General features: G+C 43.8%; 1 protein-coding gene across 1 annotated transcript in view; it reads right to left on the bottom strand.

Moving 5' to 3' along the window:
• ABCB6 (ATP binding cassette subfamily B member 6 (LAN blood group)) overlaps nt 1-21,677 on the bottom strand; it is a 68,899-nt gene extending 47,222 nt beyond the window's left edge. The window contains exons 1-5 of the mRNA XM_082260955.1: nt 21,118-21,677; nt 12,998-13,135; nt 4,895-5,078; nt 3,148-3,240; nt 2,858-3,050 (exon numbers count right to left, since the gene is read on the bottom strand). Of these exons, the coding sequence (XP_082117081.1) occupies nt 2,858-3,050; nt 3,148-3,240; nt 4,895-5,078; nt 12,998-13,135; nt 21,118-21,636 (1,127 nt within the window). The 5' untranslated portion in view covers nt 21,637-21,677. The remainder of the gene's footprint in view (nt 1-2,857; nt 3,051-3,147; nt 3,241-4,894; nt 5,079-12,997; nt 13,136-21,117) is intronic.
• Between the last annotated feature and the right edge of the window lie 2,024 nt (nt 21,678-23,701).

Raw genomic sequence — 23,701 nt, 5'->3', positions numbered from 1 at the left:
TGGATCACATAGTAATGGAGGCAAGCCCTTCAGGAGTCGATCTTTCTCTGTTAATGTTTGTGAAGTATGGTAAGCCGATATAAAAATGGATGAAGTAGATTTGTATTGAAATGTGTGTACGCCACTATTATGGCAACCTATTATGCTCTATAACTTATTGTTACGTTTTCTTTATTATTTAAGTATTGGAAGATGTATCTCTGTCCATATTCCCGACGAAGCAAATTCTGCTCTAGCAATCCGCGAAACGCGTTGAATGTTGGACGCCTTTCTGAGATTCATCCTTACATGCCATGTATTGTATATGTGCACACATAATTTTGTTTTTGTTTACGTTGGATTTTATGTGATTCCTTTGTAATAAATTATTGAATTTTATCGTTTGTGCCTGCCTCCATTACTATGTGATCCACTCCTATAAAGTCCCATGATTATGTAAGACATAGATTGGATGCTGGGACCAGTCATTTTGTCTTTCCAAACAATAAATTATATATATATATATATATATATATATATATATATATATATATATATATATATATATATATATATATATATTTTTTTTTTTTTGGACAAAGAAAACTTTTTCGTAATGTTGTGTTGCAAAAATGATTATTTATTTATTTTATTTGCAATCCTTTTTGCAAAAGTACCGTATTTATCAGGGTATAAACACACACATGCGTATAACACGCACCTTAATTTAAAAAGGGTAACTCCACTCTGGTGGTGAAAAAATTCAGCCAAAGGCTCTATAGCCAGGGCAAATAACAGAGGTGATAGGGGGCATCTCTGCCTGGTGCCCCCGCATTATGAGAAAAGAATCAGAAACATAGTTGTTCACCCGTATTCTAGCCCATAGTTTGTAATAAAGCAGTTTGATTCACCATTAAGGAATTATCTCCAAAGCCAAACTTCGCGAGCCCCTCTTGTAGAGAAGGCCACTCTACATAACCAAAAGCCTTATGGGATTCAAAACTACCCTGGAACCCATAACATCATGTGTGGCCTGCATATTAGTGAAAAGTCTGCGCAAATTAATAGAGGTGGATCTTCCCGGAATAAACCCAGTTTGATCCGAGCGCACAACAGTAGTAATTACTTCATTTAACCTTTGAGCAAGGACTTTAGCTAGAATTTAACAATGGAGTTAATTAATGAGATGGGACAATAGAAATGGTCCTTATGCGGTTTTAGAATAAGTATAATTAATGTCTCAGTCATAGAGGGCGGTAAACAGCCCTCCTCAAAAGGCATAGGTAAAATCCCGAAATACTGTAATTGGGGTATTAACATTCTCTATAATGTGAGTACCACTCCACAGGGAATCTGTCCAACCCCGGTGTTTTATTATGTGCAAAGGATCGAATAGCTAAGACGGTTGTCAACGGTGCATCTAGGAGCAAAGTTTGGCTTTCAGACAATCTCGGAAGACTAACAGTATACAAGTAATCATCCAGTTTGACAATAGTGTAGTGTGCTCTGGTCCTATACAATTCAGCATAAAAGGACACAAAAGGTATTAACCACAGCATGAGTTCGTTCAACTATCACTCCAGCGGAGTTGATAATACGGGAGATAATATTAGGTTGAAAATTGGGTCTAGAAAGCTATGCCAGGAGACGACTATTTTCATCCCCTAGTTCAAATACCTGTTGATTTTGATACAATATTTTCTTTTTGGTACATTGTTCGCCTTTGGGAGTATTAAAACAAAAATTAAATTTTGTTGCAGAGGATGCTCAAAATCTGACATGTATCTTAGTGCGGACTTCTGGGAAAATCAGTGAACCAATCAGACAAGCAGAAAATGACATTACTGGGGAGGAGTCCTGTATGCCATTTGTGTACAGAAGACCTCCAGGCAGCCATATTGCATTTTACAGAAAATTACAGCGGCTGCAGATTGAAAAGGAAAGGTCATTTTTAATTACATTCAATTACAAAATGATTTGTGTTACCATGGTATACGCTATATAATTTATTTACTTTTTCTTCCCACAAAAGAGTAGTTACCCGTTAACCCCTTGGTGACGGCTGCACGCAAATATGCCGCCTCTCGGCACCGAGGGGCCCCCGTATTTGCGTGAATTGCTGTCCATACAGCTGTGCCAGAAGCACGCGCGCTGCACACTCCTGACACGCCTTCCAGAGCCTAACCGAAACCTCCTGATCGCAAGCAGCGATTTTGGAGCAGTTTTTGGATCAAGTGACTGCCGTGACATCCAATAAGCTTAAGCCCCACCCCACAGCATCATAAACCTCCTAAAGGGCTGGGAGGTGCCGACAAAGGGGGTCTAAAGTCAGAAGGTTTTTTATCTTAATGCATTTTATGCATTAAGATAAAAAGTCTTCTGTGTGCAGCAGCCTCCCTCTGCCCCCCCTTATTCTTAGCTGAGCCCCCTCTCTATCCAGTGATGTCCACAAATTCCTCAGCCGTCTTGGATTCTCTCTGCCGACTGGCTGAGACACAGCTGCGGCACCATTGCAATTATTGGCTGTCAATCAAAATGAGCCAATCAGGAGAGAGAGGGGACGCAGAGAACGGCAGCTCCGTGTCTGAATGGATACACATGGAGCTGCAGTTCGGCTCGGGTGCCCCCATAGCAAGCTGCTTGCTGTGGGGACACTCAACAGGAGGGAGGGGCCAGGAGTTCCAGCCAGGGAATAGAGGAGAGGAGGATTCGGGCTGCCCTGTGCAAAACTGCTACATATAGGAGGTGCGCATAACATGTTTGTTATTTTAATTTAAAAACAAAACGAGACTTTACAATCGCTTTAAGCTGGTCATATCCACATTCCTTTGAATGGTACAATAATTATTCCATTTTTGGCCTTTATTGTCAGTTGTACCTCAGTAGACTATTAATGCTGCTGGTCCCTCGGTCCACACTACGCAACACCTCCCCCGTCTTACGCCCAAGATGCCAGCGCAAGGACAGCGAGTGCAGGTGGGCGAACAGGCGGATCTGCACCTCGCGGTTTGTAAACTGCTGGACCCGGATCCATAGGAAGGTTCTTAAGTTACTTACAAACCCTGTTGCACCTAAAAGACACAAAACAAAAAAAATTCCAACTTAAAGCAAACAGCCACATGGACCAGACAGAACACGTTCCAATGATGGCGTCTCTCATGCATTTACCTGCTCCTCCTCCTTGCAGCAGCTTGAGCAGTACATATAAGCAGACGGTGACGGCCAACGTGTGCCAGGCAGATCCTTCCGTCAGATTATCCACTGTGATGGAGACAACACAGAGTCACATGACAAACAAGTCCACATCTGATTGTAAGCTCATAGGAAAAACAAAATCATTTATGTCACTGCATTATTGGATGCAACATCACAAGTGTTTCTCCATTAAAACTGCACTCTATATTCCCACTGCTTGCTCTCGAAAACTTGCTGCATTTTCAGATGCGTGTGGGTGCCATTAGGAATTAAAGGCACTTTAGCACCTCTGGTATATGGCACCGTATTTTTCCTGTGGTTGCAGGGACGCATGAGATTTTTACACATTCCCACACCCATATATATGTGAACCCAGGGCTTTTTTTTCAGAGAATAGATGCAGGATCTACCCCCCTTCTGTGTCACCTCTTGTCTCCACCCACTACCTACCTCTGAGCACCTTCCCCATGGTTCACCCCCTACCCACCTCCTAGTTCTGCCCCTTCTAGGGAATACAGAACCAAGTATCATTTTGTGGTGCTAAGTAATTTGCAAATGGTAACAAGAAAAGCAGTAAAATAGACCCCCCAGCAACAATAGATTCCCTCCCCATTGAACGAAAATACCCCCAGCAGCAACAGACCACTGCCAGCAACAATACATCTCCCAGCAGCCAGCATCAATATGTCCACAAGCATCCAGTAACAATAGACTGCTCCCTCAACAGTGGATCCCTCCCAGCAACAATTGACCCCCCCCCCCCGGCAGCAGCTAGCATCAATATGTCTACAAGCATCCAGCAACAATCGTCCCCTCCCTCAACAGTAGATCCCTCCCAGCAACAATAGACTACCCAGCAGCCAGCATCAATATGCCCACAAGCAGCCAGCAACAAACAGACCCTGCTCTCAACAGAAGATCCCTCTTAACTACAACTGACCCCCCAAGCAACAATAGATCCATCAAGAGCCAGCATCAATAGAATCTCTAGCACCCCTTGCCCTTACATACTGTACATTCAGTACTGGAGGTGCCAGAACTGCATTCTCCCACGTTTCCACTGAAAAGCCCTGTGTGAACCCAGCCTTAGTATCCTAAGCACTGACCAACCAATGAATCGGATTGATGTTACAAAAGCAACACTTGCATGTCACTGTAGGGACATCCTGACCCCTGTACACTGCGTCACCTTCCTATTAAGCCCTTTTATCAGCTCTGAAGATATACCAGATGAGATTTTAAAATTAATGTAAGTTTTGTTTTATTTTTAAAAATAAACTTAACGTTCACGATTTTTTTTACAGAGTAGATCAATCGCACAAATGTGAATTACCCATCAAAGTGACTCAACCTTTATTAGATGGCTCTGTCCAAGGTTTCATTTGGACAGACTGAGCAGCTTCAGTTCTGCTGTCTCTTTAGATAACCCACAGTGCTCTGGGAATCCTGTGTTTTGCATTAAATGTTTATTTGTAAAAGAACGATTTTATAGCTACTGTACAGTAAAAAAGCAGAATAAAAAACAGTTTAAAAGCCTATATGCATAATAAAATGAGGTAAATCTGACCGAAACACTGTAATCTGTACTGGCAGATTTTATTTTGTCATGTAAAAAATGTATAAATGGTTAATAAAATCAGATTATACCAAAACTGATCAAAACCAATATTGTTCAGATTTAAAGGAAAGAAAAAGGAAGTAAGGCTTGCAGCTGTCTCACCTATTTTCTTGTAAAAGATGGGGACGAAGACATTGATGGCTCGTTCCAGACCCATCAACCCCATGCAGAGGACGACAACAAACTGCAGTAGCATATTCTTCCGCGGCCACATATACGGAACGAGGAGGCGCACTTTCTTCCAGAAACCCTGCCATGTTGACTGGTTCGGATCCCTCAAAAGAGGCTAAGAGAATAGAAAAAGGAGGATTAAAACCTTTAACAGTCTGCCTATGGCAATCCAGCACAGAGAACAGTCATTAACCACTTTACCGCTGCTCACTAGAGCTCTACTGCGGCAAAGTGGCTCTTGTAGGTCTGACGACGTAGACCTACGTCGGCAGACCCTCCCCCATCTCGGCGGCGCGCGCGTGCCGCCGGAGGCTCGCTCCCGCTGTATTCAGTCACAGCGGGAGTCGGGCCAGGGGAGGAGCAGCGGTGATCACCGCTGCTCTTCCCTGATAGTCGGGGAATCGAGTCTGGAGATCCGCCCGCCTGTGTAAACACAGCGGGCGGATCTCCTAAGTGACAGGCAGTGACAGATTGCAGGGTTCAGCAAAGCTGAACCTGCGATCTGTCCCTGTGTCACTCAGTCCCCTCCTCCCACACATGTCAGTAAGCACCAGGCATACATTAACCCCTTGATCACCAATAAAATTAACCCCTTCCCTGCCAGTGTCATTTTTACAGTAACAGTGCATATTTATAGCACCGATTACTGCAGTAATGTCACTGGTAACCCCAAAAGTGTCAAAAATGTCAGTCAAGGGTCCGATCTGTCCGCCGCAATGTCGCAGTCCGGCAAAAAAGAAAAAACGCAGATCGCCGCCATTACTCGTTAAAAAAAAAAAAAACACCAAAAATGACAGAAATCTTTCCCTTAGTTAGTAAACGCAATAACTTTTGCGCAAACCAATCAAAATACGCTTATTGCGATTTTTTTTACCAAAAATATGTAGCAGAAAACAAATTGGCCTAAAATTATAAAAAAATTTGATCTTTACATTTTTTTGGGGGGGAATTTCATATAAAAAAATGTGAAAAAAATTGTTATTTTTTCAAAATTGTCGCTCTTTTTTTGTTTATAGCGCAAAAAGTAAAAATCGCACAGGTGATCAAATACCACCAAAAGAAAGCTCTGTTTGTGGGGAAAAAAAAGGACACAAATTTTGTTTGGGTACAGCGTTGCATGACCACGCAATTGTCAGTTAAATTCGCACAGCGCCGAATTGCAAAAAGTGGCCTGGACGTAAGACAGCAAAATCCTCCGGTGGTAAAGTGGTTAAAAGAAACGTGTATTCTTAGCCGCTCTGCTGAAAAAAAAAAAACCCTGCCGTTTCCCCTACACCTGCTTGGTTTGGATTGCGCCACACACAGTTTAACCACTTTAGCCCCGGAAGGTTTACCCCCCTTCATGACCAGGCCATTTTCTGCGATACGGCACTGCGTTACTTTAACTAAATTGTTCGGATGTGCAACGCTGTAACCAAATAACATTTCTGTTCTTTTTTCCCCACAAATAGAGCTTTCTTTTGGTGGTATTTGATCATATTTTTTGTGCTATAAACAAAAAAGGACCGACACTTTTGAAAAAAAAAAAAAAAAAAAAAACAATATTTTTTTACTTTATGCTATGAGGCTCGGTTCACACTTGTGCGACGTGGGAAGGCTGCGAAAAAATGCAGCGTGTTCCCGCATCACATCCGCACATCTGGCAGTTCACACTGCTATATGTGATACGCAGGGGGTGTCAATTAAAAGTTAACGACACCCCCAGTTGCGATCGCAGTGCGATCTGACAGTTAGCACAGAATCGGATCGCACAAGTGTGTCTGATGCGGCTCAAAAAAAGCCTCATGTGCGAGTTTGCTGCGGATGCGCTGCGAATTCAGCCATACAAAGTGTACGGCTGAACTCGCATTCCGCACAGGAGATCGCATGTAATTTAGGAGCAGTGCGCTCCGAATTACATGTGATCTCGCAAACCGCACTAGTGTGAACCGGCACTAAAACACACCCAATAAAAAAAATTTAATAACACAAAATTTCTTTATCAGTTTAGGCCAATATGTATTCTGCTACATCTTTTTGGTAAAAAAAAAAATAAATAAAAATCCCAATAAGTGTATATTAATTGGTGTGCACAAAAGTTTTAACGTCTACAAACCATGGGGTATTTTTATGGAATTTTTCTTTGTTTTTTTTTTTTTACTAGTAATGGCGGCGATCAGCGATTTGTAGCGGGACTGTGACATTGCGGCGGACAAATTGGACACTAACACTTTTTTAGGGACCAATGACAATACAGTGATCAGTGTTAAAAAAAAACAAACACACACACTGTCACTGTACTAATGACACCGGCAGGGAAGGGGTTAACATCAGGGGTGATCAAAGGGTTAAATGTGTTCCTAGGGAGTGCTTTCTAACTATGTGAGGGATGGCCTAACTGGAGGAAGACAGAGATCCGTGTTTCTGCTTAGCAGAAACACATGATCTCCATCTTCCTCTCTGACAGAACGGGAGGTCTGCCTTGTTTATATAGGCAAGCCACCGTTCTGCCTCTCCTGTGAATGACTGGCGGGTCCCAGTGGACACTGCGTCTGCTGGACCCGCTGATTAGCTCCTACTGTGTCTGTCCAATCACAGCGGGAGCGAGTCACCAGCAGCGCGTGCACCCCTGACCCTGTGCACTGACAGGTAAGTGATTTCCTACAGGAGGGCCGCCCTGCCGCAGTATATCTGCGGGGGCCCCCGGTCCATAAGAGGGTAAATTAAAGACAGAGACTCTGAAGGACTAACCCAAAAACATAAATTATTATATTGCAGGTTATCAATACTTGTATCTGATGGCTGCAATAGTTTTCTTTTTTTCCCTTTATTTTCAAATGCTGATCCTGCTAGTAAGTCTGTTATTTTTCAACATCCTGTAGCATTACTGCGGCAGGGCGGCTCGGCTGCGCAAAATTCCGTAGTACTACGTGACTTCTTGCATTAGACGAAGAGGGAGGCGGGCCGCGGGAGGAGTGGTGGCGATTGCCGCCGGCCTCCCGCGATCGTCAGATAAACTGACAGAAGTCCTGCCTGCTTATGCAAACAAAGCAGGCGAGTCTTCTGTCACACAGGCAGAGAGAGATCAGAAGTTTCAGCTAAGCTACAACCCCGGATCTCTCTGTGCCTGTCACAGAACCCATCCCCCACACAGTCAGCAAGCAAATTTAGGCACACATTAAGCCCTTTGATCACCCACAGTGTTAACCCCTTCCCTGCCAGTGTAATTTATACAGTAACAGTGCATATTATTTAGCACTGATTACTGTAGTAATGTCACTGGTCCCCAAAAAGTATCAAAAATGTCAGTTAGGGGTCCGATCTGTCCGCTCGCAATGTTGTAGTCCCGCTAAAAAACGCTGATCGCCGCAATTGCTAATAAAAAATAAATAAAAATTCCAAAAACCTATCCCGTAGTTTGTAAACGCTATAACTTTTGTGCAAACCTCCTGAACTCAGACTTTTTGAGTTTGGAGACTTAAAAGAGGTTGTAAACCCAATTTATTTACTTTTACCTATAGATAAGCCTATATTAAGGCTTACCTATAGGCGCTGTAAATATCTCCTAAACATGTACCGTTTAGGAGATATTTACAGTGCATGCAGCTGATGACGTCATCAACGCATGCGCTCTAAAGAAACGGCCACCCGTGCCATTCCTTCAGAGCCCCGTGACGTGACTGGCGGCTCCTGGGCCGATGCGCGGGAGTGACGTCACGTGGCTCCGGCCAGTAATACAGCGGGAGTCTGCAGACCCTGAAGAGATGGATGCGGCCAGCAGCGGGAACAACGTGGGCTTCGTTGCAGGTAAGTGTCACATAATGTGATAGTATTCGATGCATACTAGCACATTATGTATTTACTTTGCAGGGAAAAAAGAAAAGAAAATTTTTTACGAAGAGTTTACTTCCTCTTTAAGTCTTTACACATGAGCCACTTTACATACAACACAAGAAACTTTCTTATCAAATCAACATCAAAGCAAAATTATTATTAAGTAAGCTGTAGGCGGTAGGGTGCCTTGAATTTGGCTGTGTATGGCCAACATAACAGGTGGAACGATTGTAGCAAACAAACCGATCGTCACTTGTAAGCACATGTGCTGCAGAACAATTTGGGACATACACATCTCAATGTGCAATAACCCCGAGTGCCCAATCAAAGCATCTTTTACTGAAATCAAATCTCTGACCTTTATTTGCCTGCTGTCGGTTTATAGAATCTGTGTGACTGCATACATGTATATGTGCCAGATAAGCAATTACAGATCAAACATTACCATGTCCTATAGGCCTCGCACTCTCAGTATGGACGGGTAAGCCTGGTGTTACAGACATGGTACAATAGCCGACCTTACTCAGCAAACTGAGGCTGAGAAGTACAAATACATCCCCGGGAAACTGCAATCCTTCCTGAAAGCCAATCAGTGAGCAGGCTGGGACTGGTGTATATATATATATATATATATATCTCGTGTGTGTATATAGGGGTATGTATGTACTATATATATATATATATATATATATATATATATATATATATATATATATATATATATTACACACACACACACACACACACACACACACACACACACACATATATATATATATATATATTACACACACACGTACACATACATACAACTACTCAAAAAAATGAAAGGAACACTTTTTAAAACAGAATACAGCATCAAGTCAATTAAACTCCTGGGATATTGATCTGGTCAGTTAAATAGCAGGGAGGGTTGTTAATCAGTTTCAGCTTCTTTGGTGTTAATTAAATTAACAACAGGGGCACTAGATGGGCAACAATGAGACAACCTCCAAAACAGGAATGGTTTTAGTGCCGGTTGACTCTTCCGCGTGTGCGGCGATCGCATGTAATATCGGAGCGCACTGCTCCTTCATTACATGCGATCGGATGTGCAGTGCAAATTCAGCCATACACTTTGTATGGCTAAATTCGCACTGCACCCGCACAAAAGTCGCACATGAGGCATTTTTTCAGCCGCATCAGAATTGGATCGCACAGTGGTTCACACTTGTGCGATCCGATCCTGTGCGAACTGTAAGATCGCACTGCAATATGCGATCAAACTGGGGGTGTCGTTAACATTTCACTGACGCCCCCAGTGTATCGCATATGGCAGTGTGAACTGCCAGATGTGCGTTTGCGATGCGGGAACAGGCTGCATATTCACAGCCTTCCCGCATCGCACAAGTGTGACCCCGCACTTACGGGTGGAGGCCACTGACAATTTTTCCTCTACTCATCTCTGCGGATTGTTTTTCACTAGTTTTGCATTTGGCTCGGGTCAGTGTCACTACTGTGGTAGCATGAGGGGATACCTGGACCCTATAGAGGTTGCACAGGCAGTCCAACTCCTCCAGGATGACACATCAATACATGTCATTGCCAGAAGGTTTGCTGTGTCTCCCAGCACAGTCTCAAAAGCATGGAGGAGTTTCCAGGAGACAGACAGTTACTCTAGGAGAGCTGGACAGGGCCATAGAGGGTCCTTAACTCATCAGCAGGACCGGTATCTGCTCCTTTGTGCAAGGAGGAACAGGATGAGCTCTGCCAGAGCCCTACAAAATGACCTCCAGCAGGCCACTGGTGTGAATGTCTCTGATCAAACAATCAGAAACAGACTTCATGAGGGTGGCCTGAGGGTCCGACATCCTCTAGTAGGCCCTGTGCTCACTGCCCTGCAACGTGGAGCTTGATTGGCATTTTCCATTGAACACCAGAATTGGCAGATCCTCCACTGGCCCCCTGTGCTTCTCACAGATGAGAGCAGGTTCACCCTGAGCACATGTGACAGACGTGAAAGGGTCTGGAGAAGCTGTGGAGAACATTATGCTGCCTGTAACATCGTTCAGCATGACTGGTTTGGTGGTGGGTCAGTGATGGTCTGGGAATATCCATGGAGGGACGCACAGACTTCTACAGGCTAGACAATGGCACCCTGACTGCTATTCGGTATTGGGATGAAATCCTTGGACTCATTGTCAGATCCTACACTGGTGCAATGGGTCCTGGGTTCCTCCTTGTGCACGACAATGCCCGGCCTCATGTGGCGAGAGTATGCAGCCAGTTCCTGGAGGATGAAGGAATTGATACCATTGAATGGCCCCCACGCTCGCCTGACCTAAATCCAATAGAACACCTCTGGGACATTATGTTTCGGTCCATCCGATGCCGCCAGGTTGCACCTCATTAGGAGCATGCCCTGACATTGTCAGGCATGCATACAAGCATGTGGGGGTCATACAAACTACTGAGAACCATTCTGAGTTGCTGCAATGAAATATCAACAAAATGGACTAGCCTGCTGCATCATTTTTTCACTTTGATTTTCGGGGGGGGGGGGGGGTCTTTGAATTCAGCCCTCTGTAGGTTGAACATTTTCATTTCCATCAAACGATGTGGCATCCTTTCCTTCCTAACACATTACCCAGTCCATACCAGTATAGATTCTAACACATTACCCAGTCCATACCAGTATAGATCATAACACATTACCCAGTCCATACCAGTATAGATATCCAGCATGAGATTTTTCCCCATTGAGATCTGATGTGTTTTCAAAGTGTTCCTTTAATTTTTTGTGAGCAGTGGGTGTGTGTGTGTGTGTGTGTGTGTATATATATATATATATATATATATATATATATATACACACACACATACACACACACACAGTACATATATACACACACACACACTAAATATAAAAAATATTATTTTTTATGCTTTAGGCCTCATGCACATTGGTTTTTAACCACTTGGCCTCCGGAATATTTACCCCCCCCCCCCCCCCCCCCATGACCAGGCTGCTTTTTGCGATACAGCACTTAAATGTGACACTATACCAAAATAAAATGTATGTCCTTTTTTCCCCACAAATCACCTCTGTGTTTATTTTTTGTGCTATAAACAAAAAAAGGCAGACAATTTTGCAAAAAAAAAAAAAATAAAAAAACATGCAAAAGAAAATAAAAAAAAAGAAAAAAAAAAAAAACTATCTTTTGCTTTCTGCTATAAAACATATATATAAAAAAAAAAAAAAAAGAATCTCTTTACAAGTTTAGGTCAGTATGTATTCTGCTACGCTTTTGGTAAAAAAAAATTCCCAATAAGCGTATATCGACTGGTTTGCGCAAAAGATATAGCATTTACAAACTTTGGGATATTTTTATTTATTTTATTTTTACTAGTAATGGCTGCGATTAGCGACTTATAGCTAAATGTCAGTCAGGGGTCCGATCTGTCCGCCGCAATGTCGCAGTCCCGCTAAAAATCGCAGATCGCCGCCATTAGTAGTAAAAAATAAAAAAAATAAATAAATAAAAATGACCTAAATCTTTCCCGTAGATAGTAGACGTGATAACTTTTGCGTAAACCAATCAAAATACACTTTTTGCAATTTTTTTTTACCAAAAATATGTAGCAGAAAACAAAAATGGTCTAAAATGTTATAAAATTTTGATTCTTAAAATTTTTTTGGGGAATGTTATATAGCAGAATGTGAAAAATATTGTTATTTTTTATTTTATTTTTTTTCAGAATTGTCGCTCTTTTTTTGTTTATAGCACAGAAAATAAAATAAAAATCGCACAGGTGATCAAATACCACCAAAAGAAAGCTCTATCTGTGGGAAAAAAAGAGGACATCAATTTTATTTAGGTACAGTGTCGCACGACCGCGTAATTGTCCATTAAAATAACGCAGTGCCGAATCGCAAAAACTGGCCTGGTCATTAAGGGGGAAAATCTTCCGGTCCAGAACTGGTTAAATGCTGCATTTATAAAAAAAAAAAAAAAAAAAAAAGAATTTGAAAAAAAAAATAAAAAATAGAGCAATGAAGCAGCTAAACAAAATGTTTAATGCATGTGCATGATGTGAATAAAGTTATCACACGCTCCATAAATTTGAACAGCATTCTATTTTTTAGTACTGAACAAAAAAAAAAAAAAAAAAAAAAAAAAAAAAAAAAAAAGGAAAATTAGAGTATGCATTCCCTTTAAGATTAATGACACTTCCTCTCACCTGTATATTTTCAACGTCTCTCTCGTCTTCATTAATGAGGATGATGTACGGTTTGCGTGGCCGGCCAGGAGCGAGGATTCCCAGCGTGAAGAGGAACAGCGTGCAGATGTAGCGAAGAGTCCATAGAGCAAAATGCACCTGTGTGGACAAAGTCAGTTAGAAGCTGCATCTATACCATATCAAGCATGGATCCACGGGGGGGGGGGGGGGGGGACAGGCCCTTTGGATGAAACCCCCTTATGCCTGTTAAAGACATGAGGTCTCTTGAATCTAATTAAAGTAGTTGTAAACTTCAGACGTGAAATATGAACAAAGCATATCCCTCATTAGTGTGTGCTTGTCTCTATCCAGAGCACTAAGTGTAATTTCTGTCTGCTGTCTCCTTCCTCTGCTATCAGCATGAATCCATTCTGACAAGTCTTCCTGACACCAAGAGAAAAAAGGTGACAGGAGAGAGACCTCCAGCAGATTGACAGCCTCAGCTCTGTTCCGGTGTGCTGTGTAAAGGGGGGGGGGGGTGTCTCTTCCCTCCAATCAGCTCTCAGAGCTCTCCTCACTGAGCTCTGCAGAGTATCATTTCAGCTCTCCGCCCCCTTTTTCTGAACTCTCAGAAAAACTTTGGATGGATGTAGAGAAGAGAAGAAGACTGCAGATAAACAGGCACAACTTATGTAGGATTTGTTTCATCTCTGTGTATCACCTGAGGCCAGTCACTTCGCTGGGTATACGTCAGGATTTACATCCACTTTAACCACTTGCCGACCGCCCGCCGCAGATATGCTGCAGCACGCTGGCTTGGCTGCGCGAATCGACGTATGGGTATGTCGGTTCGCGAGAGCGGTCCCGAGGGGGAGCGCGTGCCGCCTGCGGCGTGCGCCTACCTCCACTAGGCAGCGGGGATGCCGATCCACGGGACCGGCGGCACCGATTGCCGCCGGGCACCTGCGATCGCTTCTCACCGAGAGAGAACGACAGTCAACTGTTGTAAACACAGCCGACCGTTCTTCTCTCTGAAATGATCATAGAGCGCCTGTGATCCTTCTATATAGGATCACAGGTCTCTGTGTTCATTTCACAAGCCCATCCCCCATACAGTTAGAATCACTCCCCTAGGCTCACACCTAACCCTTTGATCACCCACAGGGTTAACCCCTTCCCTGCCAGTGTCATTAGTACAGTGACAGTGCATATTTTTAGCACTGATTACTGTAGTAATGTCACTGGTCCCCCCCAAAAGTGTCAAAAATGTCAGTTAGGGGTCCGATCTGTCCGCCACAATCCCTAGGGATGTAACGATATCAAAATCTCACGGTATGATACAATTTCGATATTGACCTCACGGTACGATATTTATTGCGATATTGTGGAAAAGCTCACGGTATTGTTAAATAGCTCACGATAGTGTTTGTGATGATTACTACTATCCTCTTTCTGTGTAAATCCAGTAAAGTACACCCTTGAGTGGCGTCAGCGTTTTTTTTTTTTCATTTAATTTCTTTACACATTATTAAACTCACCGGCGGTCCGGTGTCACTGTCTTGCTCTTGCCGTGGTGCTGTGGTGCCTGCCTGGAAGCTGCTCCGCCGAGTCTGCCGCTCTCGTGTGCTGGCTCCGCCTCCGCCCCACAAGCCCGCCCACCCACACTGCTCCAAACCAACTGGCAGCCGCTCGCCTCGGCTCGGCCAGTAGCAGTGCAGCATAGAGGTGAGTGACCGTGACAGACAGGAGCCGACGAGACACAGAGACGGCGGCCAGACCAGTCAATGAATACTCCGAGACGAGTCCCAGCCGCGGCTGCCAGCCGCAACATTTACTGTGTCTGTGTGTGGCAATTATTATTTTTTTCTTCTAGCGGCCGCTCTGCCGCCTGCAACCGTGCACCCACCACGACGATATCGGGCCATGTTAACCACCGCGATACCGCGATAGCGGCAATATCGTTACATCCCTAAATCCCACTAAAAATTGCAGATCGCCATTACTAGTAAAAAAATAAAAATTACATACAGTAAATCCTTCTCCTAGTTTGTAGACGCAATAACTTTTTCGCAAACCCAACAAAATTCGCTTATTGTGATTTTTTTTTACCAAAAATATATAGCAGAATAAAAATTGGCCTAAAATGACAAAAAAATTTGATTTTTACATTTTTTTTTTTTTTTTTTGGAATGGTATATAGCAGAAAGTAACAAAAATATATATATATTTTTTTTTAGAATTGTCGCTCTTTTTTTGCTTATAGCGCAAAAAAAAAAAAAAAAAAAAAAAAAAAAAAAAAAAAAAAAAAAAAAAAAAAATCGCACAGGTGATCAAATACCACCAAAAGAAAGCTCTATTAGTGGGAAAAAAGGACATCAATTTTATTTAGGTAAAGTGTCGCACGACTGCGCAATTGTTCATTAAAATAATGCAGTGCTGAATCGCAAAAAATGGCCTGGTCATTAAGGGGGCAAATCCTTCCAGTGCAGAACTGGTTACAGATTCATTTCAAAATAATACTTCCTGTCAATGACAATTATAAGATATATACAACATGGACTTCTACCACTTAAGCCCCGGAAGATTTTACCCCCTTCCTGACCAGGGCCTATTTTGCGATTCGGCACTGCGTGATTTTAACAGACAATTGCGCGGTCGTGCGACGCTGTACCCAAATGAAATGGACGTCCTTTTTTTCCCATAAAAGAGCTTTATTTTGGTGGTATTTGATCACCTGTGCGATTTTTACTTTTTGCGCTATAAACAAAAAAAAGAGCGTAAATTTCGAAAAAATAACAATATTTTTCAAATTTTTTTATATGAAATTCCCCCCCAAAAAATGTAAAAATCTAAATGTTTTAACATTTTTGGCCAATTTGTTTTCTGCTACCTATGTTTGGTAAAAAAAAAAAAAAATCACAATAAGCGTATTTTGATTGGTTTGCGCAAAAGTTATTGCGTTAACTAAGGGAAAGATTTCTGTCATTTTTGGTGGTTTTTTTTAACGAGTAATGGCGGCGATCTGCGGTTTTTTTTGTGGGACTGCGACATTGCGGCTTACAGATCGGACCCCTAACTGACATTTTTGGGGGTACCAGTGACATTACTACAGTAATCAGTGCTATACATATGCACTGTTAATGTAAAAATGACACTGGCAGGGAAGGGGTTAACTTTATTGGAGAGGGAGGGGTTAAATGTGTCCCTAGGGGCGTGCTTCTTACTGTAAAGGGGCGTGGCTTTTCATGTAGCTACAGAGACATACGATCCTACATAGCAGGATCGTATGATCTCTGCAGTTACATCAGGAAGAAAGACAGACGGCTTTGTTTACATCAGCCGCCTGCCTTTCTCCCTCTGCAGCGGACGATCGCGAGTGACCGGCGGACATCGGAGCCACCGGTCACTCGTGCTGGAGTGTCCAAAACAAGCAGAGGCGCGCCTCCGGCGGCACGCGCTCGCCCCCTATTGGCTCGTATATATACACGTCACTTTGCCCAGGAGGTGCTGACCAACGCCGTATATAGTCCTGCGGCGGTCGGCAAGATGTGGATCTAAAAACAAATTTAACGGGATCTCAAAATAATTACATTCAAGGCATGTCGACAATAACTGCCACAGTTGCTTGTTCTCTTGACCATCAAGCTTAAAAGTACCTGAAAGGAATGAGTATGCTGCTTGGAGCAACCAATCACACTGCAGCTATCATTTTTGTAACTAAAGTGATATTAATCTCTCTATTTAGGCTTTCAGCACCTGATTTAATCCCTTACTGAGTAATGCAGCTTCTTTATCTTTATACAATACATCCGGATAGTATTCACAGTGCTTCACTTTTTCCACATTTTGTTATTTTACCGCCCTTTTCCAAAATGGATTCAATTCATTATTTTCCTTAAAATTCTGCAAACAATCCCCCATAATGACAACATGAAAGAAGTTTGTTTGAAATCTTTGCAAATTTTTAAAAAATAAAAAAAAAATGAAATAAATTCTATGTACATAAGTATTCACAAACTTTGACAGGACACTCATAAGATTTGGAAAGGCACACGCCTGTCTATACAAGGTCCCATAGTAAGCAGTGCATGTCAGAGCACAAACCAAGCTATGAAGTCCAAGGAATTGTCTGTAGACCTCCGAGACAGGATTGTATGGAGGCACAGATCTAGGGGAAGGTACAGAAACCTTTCTGCAGCATTGAAGGTCCCAATGAGCACAGTGGCCTCCATCATCCCTAAATGGAAGAAGTTTGGAACCACCAGGGCTCTTCCCCAGCCTAACTGAGCAATCTGGGGAGAAGGGCCTTAGTCAGGGAGGTGACAAAGAACCCGATGGTCACTCTGACAGAGCTCAAGCACTTCTCTTTAAAGAGAGGAGAACCTTCCAGAAGAACAACCATCTCTGCAGCACTCCACCAATCAGGCCTGTATGGTAGAGTGGCCACTCCTCAGTAAAAGACACATGACAGCCCACCTGGAATTTGCCAAAAGGCACCCAAAGGACTCTCAGACCATGAGAAACAAAATTTTCTCGTCTGATAAAACAAAGATTGAACTCTTTGGCCTGAATGGCAAGCATCATATCTGGAGGATACCATGCACCGCTCAACACCTGGCCAATACCATCCCTACAGTGAAGCATGGTGGTGGCAGCATCATGCTGTGGGGATGTTTTTCAGCGGCAGGAGCTGGGAGACTAGTCAGGATCGAGGGAAAGATGAATGCAGTAATGTACAGAGATATCCTTGATGACAACCTGATCCAGAGCCCTCTGGACCTCAGACTGGGACGAAGGTTCATCTTCCAATAGGACAACGACCCTAAACACACAGCCAAGATAACAAAGGAGTGGCTATGGGACAACTCTGTGAATGTCTTTGAGTGGCCCAGCCAGAGTCAAGACTTGAACCTGATTGAACATCTCTGGAGAGATCTGAAAATGGCTGTGCACCGACGCTCCCCATCCAACCTGATGGAGCTTGAGAGGTTCTGCAAAGAAGAATGGGAGAAACTGCCCAAAAATAGGTGTGCCAAGCTTGTAGCATCATACTCAACAAGACTTGGGGCTGTAATTGGTGCCAAAGGAGCTTCACCAAATTATTGAGAAAAGACTGTGATACTTATCTACATGGGGTTTTTTTTTTTCCTTTTTTATATTTTTAATACATTTGCATGGGGGTCCCAACACTTCCACACATTTTCCAAATTCAAAGCTTTGGCTTTACATGTACTTCGTTCATGATAAAAACAAAAAAAAAACAAAAACCTGCCTATACAGGTAAAGAGAGTTTGTAGACAAAAACAAACTGTGCAGCTTTGGCTAAATTTGAAAAATGTCCTCACTAGAAGTGTAGGCCATTTAATGTACCATATGAAGCCTGACTGGAATATTTCCAGGACGTCACAAAGTGAGGCCTACTCATTACTGCTCACCTCCTCCATCACAGTGTGAGCTTTCTCTGATTCAAACCCCCTCACATACTCTTTCTCTCCCCTGATGCAGTAGCTATGAACTCAGAATCTGAGAACCCACTTGTGTGATGGTGGAGGTGAGCAGTAACAACTAGGCCTCACTTAGCAATGTCCTAGGAGTATTCCAGTCAGGCTTCATGAGGTATGTAAATGGCCTACAGCAGTGGAGGCCCGTGCATAGGGGGCGCCGGAGAGCTGCCCCCCCTAAAAAAAAAAGAAAAAAAAAATAGGAAAAAAAAAAAAAATTACAAAAAAATAATAAAGTTTTGAAAAAAAAAAAATCGTGTTCGCAGGCCTATGCGCTCAGCCTGGTGGATATGGGGGGGGGGTGGGGTTTACGACCCAGAAGAGGCGCCGATTGGCTGCCTTCTGGGGGCGTAACCTTCGTGATATCCTGGCTGTGATTGGTCCAGTCTCCAGCCTGGACCAATCATCATCCAGGACATCGCTGACTCGCAATGGGGGCGGTGCCGGTGCGTGCGTCAGTCACGCACCGTCACCGCCCGATCTCCTTCCCGCCGCCCGGACCGGAAGACAGAAGACTGAAGAGGAGGACGTCCACGGCGCTGCTCATCTCGGTTCCTGGAATCCCGCCATCCCGCCGCCGTCAGAAGGTAAGTGATTGAAGCCGACCTGTGCCCTCACCTGTGCCATGCCTGTACCATCACCTGTGCCATCCCTGTGCCATCACCTGTGCCATGCCATCACCTGTGCCATGCCATCACCTGTGCCATGCCTATGCCATCACCTGTGCCATGTCTATGCCATCACCTGTGCCATGTCTATGCCATCACCTGTGCAATCACCTGTGCCATGCCATCACCTGTGCCATCACCTGTGCCATGCCTATGCCATCACCTGTGCCATGCCTATGCCATCACCTGTGCCATCACCTGTGCCATGCCTATGCCATCACCTGTGCCATGCCATCACCTGTGCCATCACCTGTGCCATGCCTATACCATCACATGTGCCATGCCTATGCCATCACCTGTGCCATCACCTGTGCCATGCCTATGCCATCACCTGTGCCATGCCTATGCCATCACCTTTGCCATCACCTGTGCCATGCCTATGCCATCACCTGTGCCATGCCTATGCAATCACCTGTGCCATGCTTGTACCATGACCTCAAAGTCATGCAATTTTTTTACTGCGTTTTTTGCCGCGAAGCAATACCTATTACATTTTTCTTTTTGCGTCCCCCCAAAAATTTTGAGCACCAGCCGCCACTGGCCTACAGTGCCCTACACATATAACAAGGACATTATTTAACTTTAGTCATAGTTTGCTTTTATCAACAGACACTCCTTTATCGTCATAGGCCTCTGCATTAGTGATTAAAAAGAAAATTAGGCTTTAAATGTTACTTTATGGCCCCTTTCACATGTCGATTCGATCCGATCCGCCTGTCAGTTTTTTAGGCGGACCTGATCGGATGCTCCATGCATCCCTATGGGGCAGCGGATGCCAGCGAAGACATCTGCGCTGACACCCGCTGCTATCCTGTCCGTGAAATCCAGACAGGCGGTCCGTTCTCATCCGATCTCCCCATAGAGGACAGCAGGGATCTGACAGCTCTGTCTCTGCACACGCTGTCATCCGCCTGCTCAGCGGGGATCGGCAGATCCCCCGTGTGACCGGACCCTAAGTGTTTTAACCACTTGACCTCCAGAAGATTTACCCCCCTTCATGACTAGGCCATTTTTTGCGATAGGGCACTGAGTTACTTTAACTGACAATTGCGTGCAATTATACGATGCTGTACCTAAATAAAATCTTTTTTTTTCTCCCCACAAGTAGAGCTTTCTTTTGGTGGTATTTAATTACATCTGGGTTTTTTTTTTTTTTTTTTTTTGCACTATAAAACAAAAAAAGGCCGACAATTTTGAATTTTTTTTTTTTTTTTTTATTTTGGCTAAAAACATATCCAATAAAAAAATTTTAAGAAATCTAACTTCTTCATAAATTTAGGCCAATATGTATTCTGCTACATATTTTTGGTAAAATAAATCAAAATAAAAAGCGTATATTGATTGGTTTGCGCAAATGTTAAAGCGTCTACAATCTATGGGATATATTTATTCATTTATTTTTCTTTTACTAGTAATAGAGTCGATCGGCAGTTTATAGCAGGATTGCGATATTGCAGGGGACATTCTGACACTTTTTGGGGACCAGTGATCACTGCTAAAAAAAATATGCATTGTCACTGTATTAATGACACTGGCTGGGAAGGGGTTATCATCAGGGGCGATCAAATGGGTAAATGTGTGCCTAACCAGTGATTGTGTATTGTGTGGGAGGTGCTTTTACTAGGGGAAGGCATGGATCCTTGCCCCTGCTTTGCAGGAACACAGGATCCATGCCTTCCCTCCTGTCAGAACTGTGATCTGCCTCTCTTTGCTCGATGATTAGCGGGTGCCGGTGGACATCGAGTCCACCATACCTACCGCTGCGCTCTCCAATGTGATCACATGTTCGACGCCTACCCGGAAGAGCCGGATCACGTATATATATATATATATATATATATATATATATATTTATATGTGATCCAGCGCAGAGGTGCCACCCTGTAGATGTAAAACTGCTAAAGGGAGGACCATAAGTTGTTAATACTATTTACTCCCCCAGTTTCCCAGCAGAAAATAAATGAATACTTACTTTCTGGTCAACAGTGTTCATAGACTTCCACCACCAGTGAGGGCTCTGCCAAGATATGAACGCCAAGTTCTCAGCAGCGAACGCCAGGGCCCAGAACAGCAGGAGAACGGCACCGTGGCCCCTGCTCCTCTCTCGCTCCAGGGCCCTCGTCCGCTCCAAATAAAGGAGCCAAATGCTGAACGCCCAGGCGCCTGCATAGAGACAGCCGTGCACAATCATGTACCCGTATAGGTGATCACCACCCGCGGCCTCCCAGATCAGACCTCCCAGAGCCTGTAAGATCAGCACCACGGATAGCGCCAGCTGCAGGCGGTACAGGCGAGACCTGGGGATGTACTTCGGCTCCATCGTCCGACTGTGCTTGGCATAGCAGGCCGACTGCAACGTTCCCAGGAGGATAGAGAAGCTGAGCAACACAGAGGGGACCAGGGTGAAATAAAAGCATGGCGAGAGGCCACCATCCAGCCAAGCCTGGGACAAGCTGCCATTTTGCTCGCAGTAGCTCTGCAGCGCCACCATTCTCTCAACTCACAGTACTGCACCTGTGGGGGAAAAAAAAGACACAATTAGCACATTCTGTAAGATAGGGCTACATACAAACAGAATTCAGGAACCAGTCAGTCCAGGAATGAGCAGAATGTGTCATGGCTGAATCTAAAAACTTCTGGACAGTCTCACAGTGGGGTTTAATTACTAAAACTAGAGAGCGCAAAATCTGGTGCAGTTCTGCATAGAAACCAATCAGCTTCCAGTTTTTTTTTGGCAAAGCTTAATTGAACAAGCTGAAGTTAGAAGCTGATTAGCTACCAAGCAGAGCTGCACCAGATTTTGCACTCTCCAGTTTTAGTAAATCAACCCCTGTGTCTGAGTTTTCCCACATTAACATAAAATGCAAAAAGTCGGTTTCTAGATTTCTAACCCTTTGCTAGGACAGTGTTCAAATGTAGTTTACAGGTGATAATGAAGAACTGCCAGCACAGTATAGACCGGGTAAACATGTTAAACATTACTCCCCAGCCCCTTCCTAAACTTTACAAAGTAGGGAGGGCATAGAAGGAAATTTAACACCTTCCCGTCTGGCCTAAAGCAGTGGCTTTACCATCCTGACTAGATGTCATAGGATTTCGTTCACGTGTGCGCCCCCGGGTGGTGGGGGCGCAGCGTGCCGATCAGTGCTGAGCTGTGTTCCTTGGACGCATCGCATCACTGATCAGAGTAAAGAGCTGATGATGTAGGCTTTTTGCCATGTGATCAGCTGTGCCCAGTCACAGCCAATCACATGTAAAAAAATGCCAGCCTTTCCTTTCCTCAGTGCTGTCAGTGTGTGAGAGAAAGGAAAGAAGGAAAGCCAATTTCCAGTTACAGGGGACATTTACACTAATAATCATGGCACTGACCATCAGTTTCCTGAATATGAGGGCAGCCCCATCAGTGCAGCATATCAGTGCCCATCAGTGCTGCCTCATCAGTACAGCATATCAGTGCCTATCTGTGCTGCCTCATCAGTGCACATAAGGCCCCTTTCACACTAGTGCGACTTGTCCCGCGATTTTGGACCGCAAAAATCACATGACAAGTAGTTTTCCATTATTTTCAATGAGCCCCATTCATATCAGTGCGACCTTGAAATCGCACCAACTTCAAAGTAGTCCCTGCACTACTTTGGCACGATTTTGAGGCCAAAGACATTCAAGCCCAGTCAAAATTGCGGCAAATCGCGCGACTTGAAGTCGCACAAGTGTGAAAGGGGCCTAAGTGAAGAAGAAAAAAATACTTATTTGCAAAATTGTATAGCAAAAAATAAAAACACAGTGGTAAATAAATACCACCAAAAGAAAAGTCTATCTGTCTCAAAAATAAAATGGTAAAAAATGTCATTTGTGTACAGTGTTCCAAGACCGCACTGAAAATTGGCCTGGGCAGGAAGGGGGTGAAAGTGCCCGGTATCAAAGTGGTTAAGCAAGTAAAAAGGTAACCAGCATTTTCTTAAGTTAAGTTAATTGGAACATGTAACAATTATAAAGCAGGTGTAATCCCAATTTGGCTACAAAAATAGAAATAAACTATTAAAGTGGATGTAAACCCCCTTCAGTAAGTTGTGCCTATAGGTGAGCCTATAATAAGGTTTACCTATGGCTACTATAAATATCTCCTAAACATGTACCGTTTATTTGCTGTATAGTGTGCCGATGACGTCATCAGTGCATGCACTCTGAATGAACGATCGCCCATGCCGTTTCTTCAGAGACCTGTGCCGTGACTGGCGGCTCATGCGCAGGAGTGACGTCACGCGGCTTCCGGCCAGTAGCATAGTCAGAGTCCGCAGGGCTCAAGGAAGACGGCTGAAAATTGATACGGCCTCCAGCGGAAACAAGGGCTTCGTTTGAAGGTAAGTGTCACATAATGTGCTAGTATGCAATGCATACTAGCACACCATGCTTTTACTTTTCATGGGGGAAAAAAAAAAAAAAACACACTGGGTTTACTTCCACTTTAAAACACAGGAGGATTTGTCATTGCCCTCTGTTGAAGACCTACATGATCTAAACATAGTGTAAGGCCCCTTTCGCACAGGCGGACTGTT

Source organism: Pelophylax lessonae, assembly GCF_965119305.1.
Source record: "Pelophylax lessonae genome assembly, chromosome: 6".
Taxonomy (NCBI): Eukaryota; Metazoa; Chordata; class Amphibia; order Anura; family Ranidae; genus Pelophylax; species Pelophylax lessonae.
This window is presented reverse-complemented; position numbering and strand designations above follow the sequence as displayed.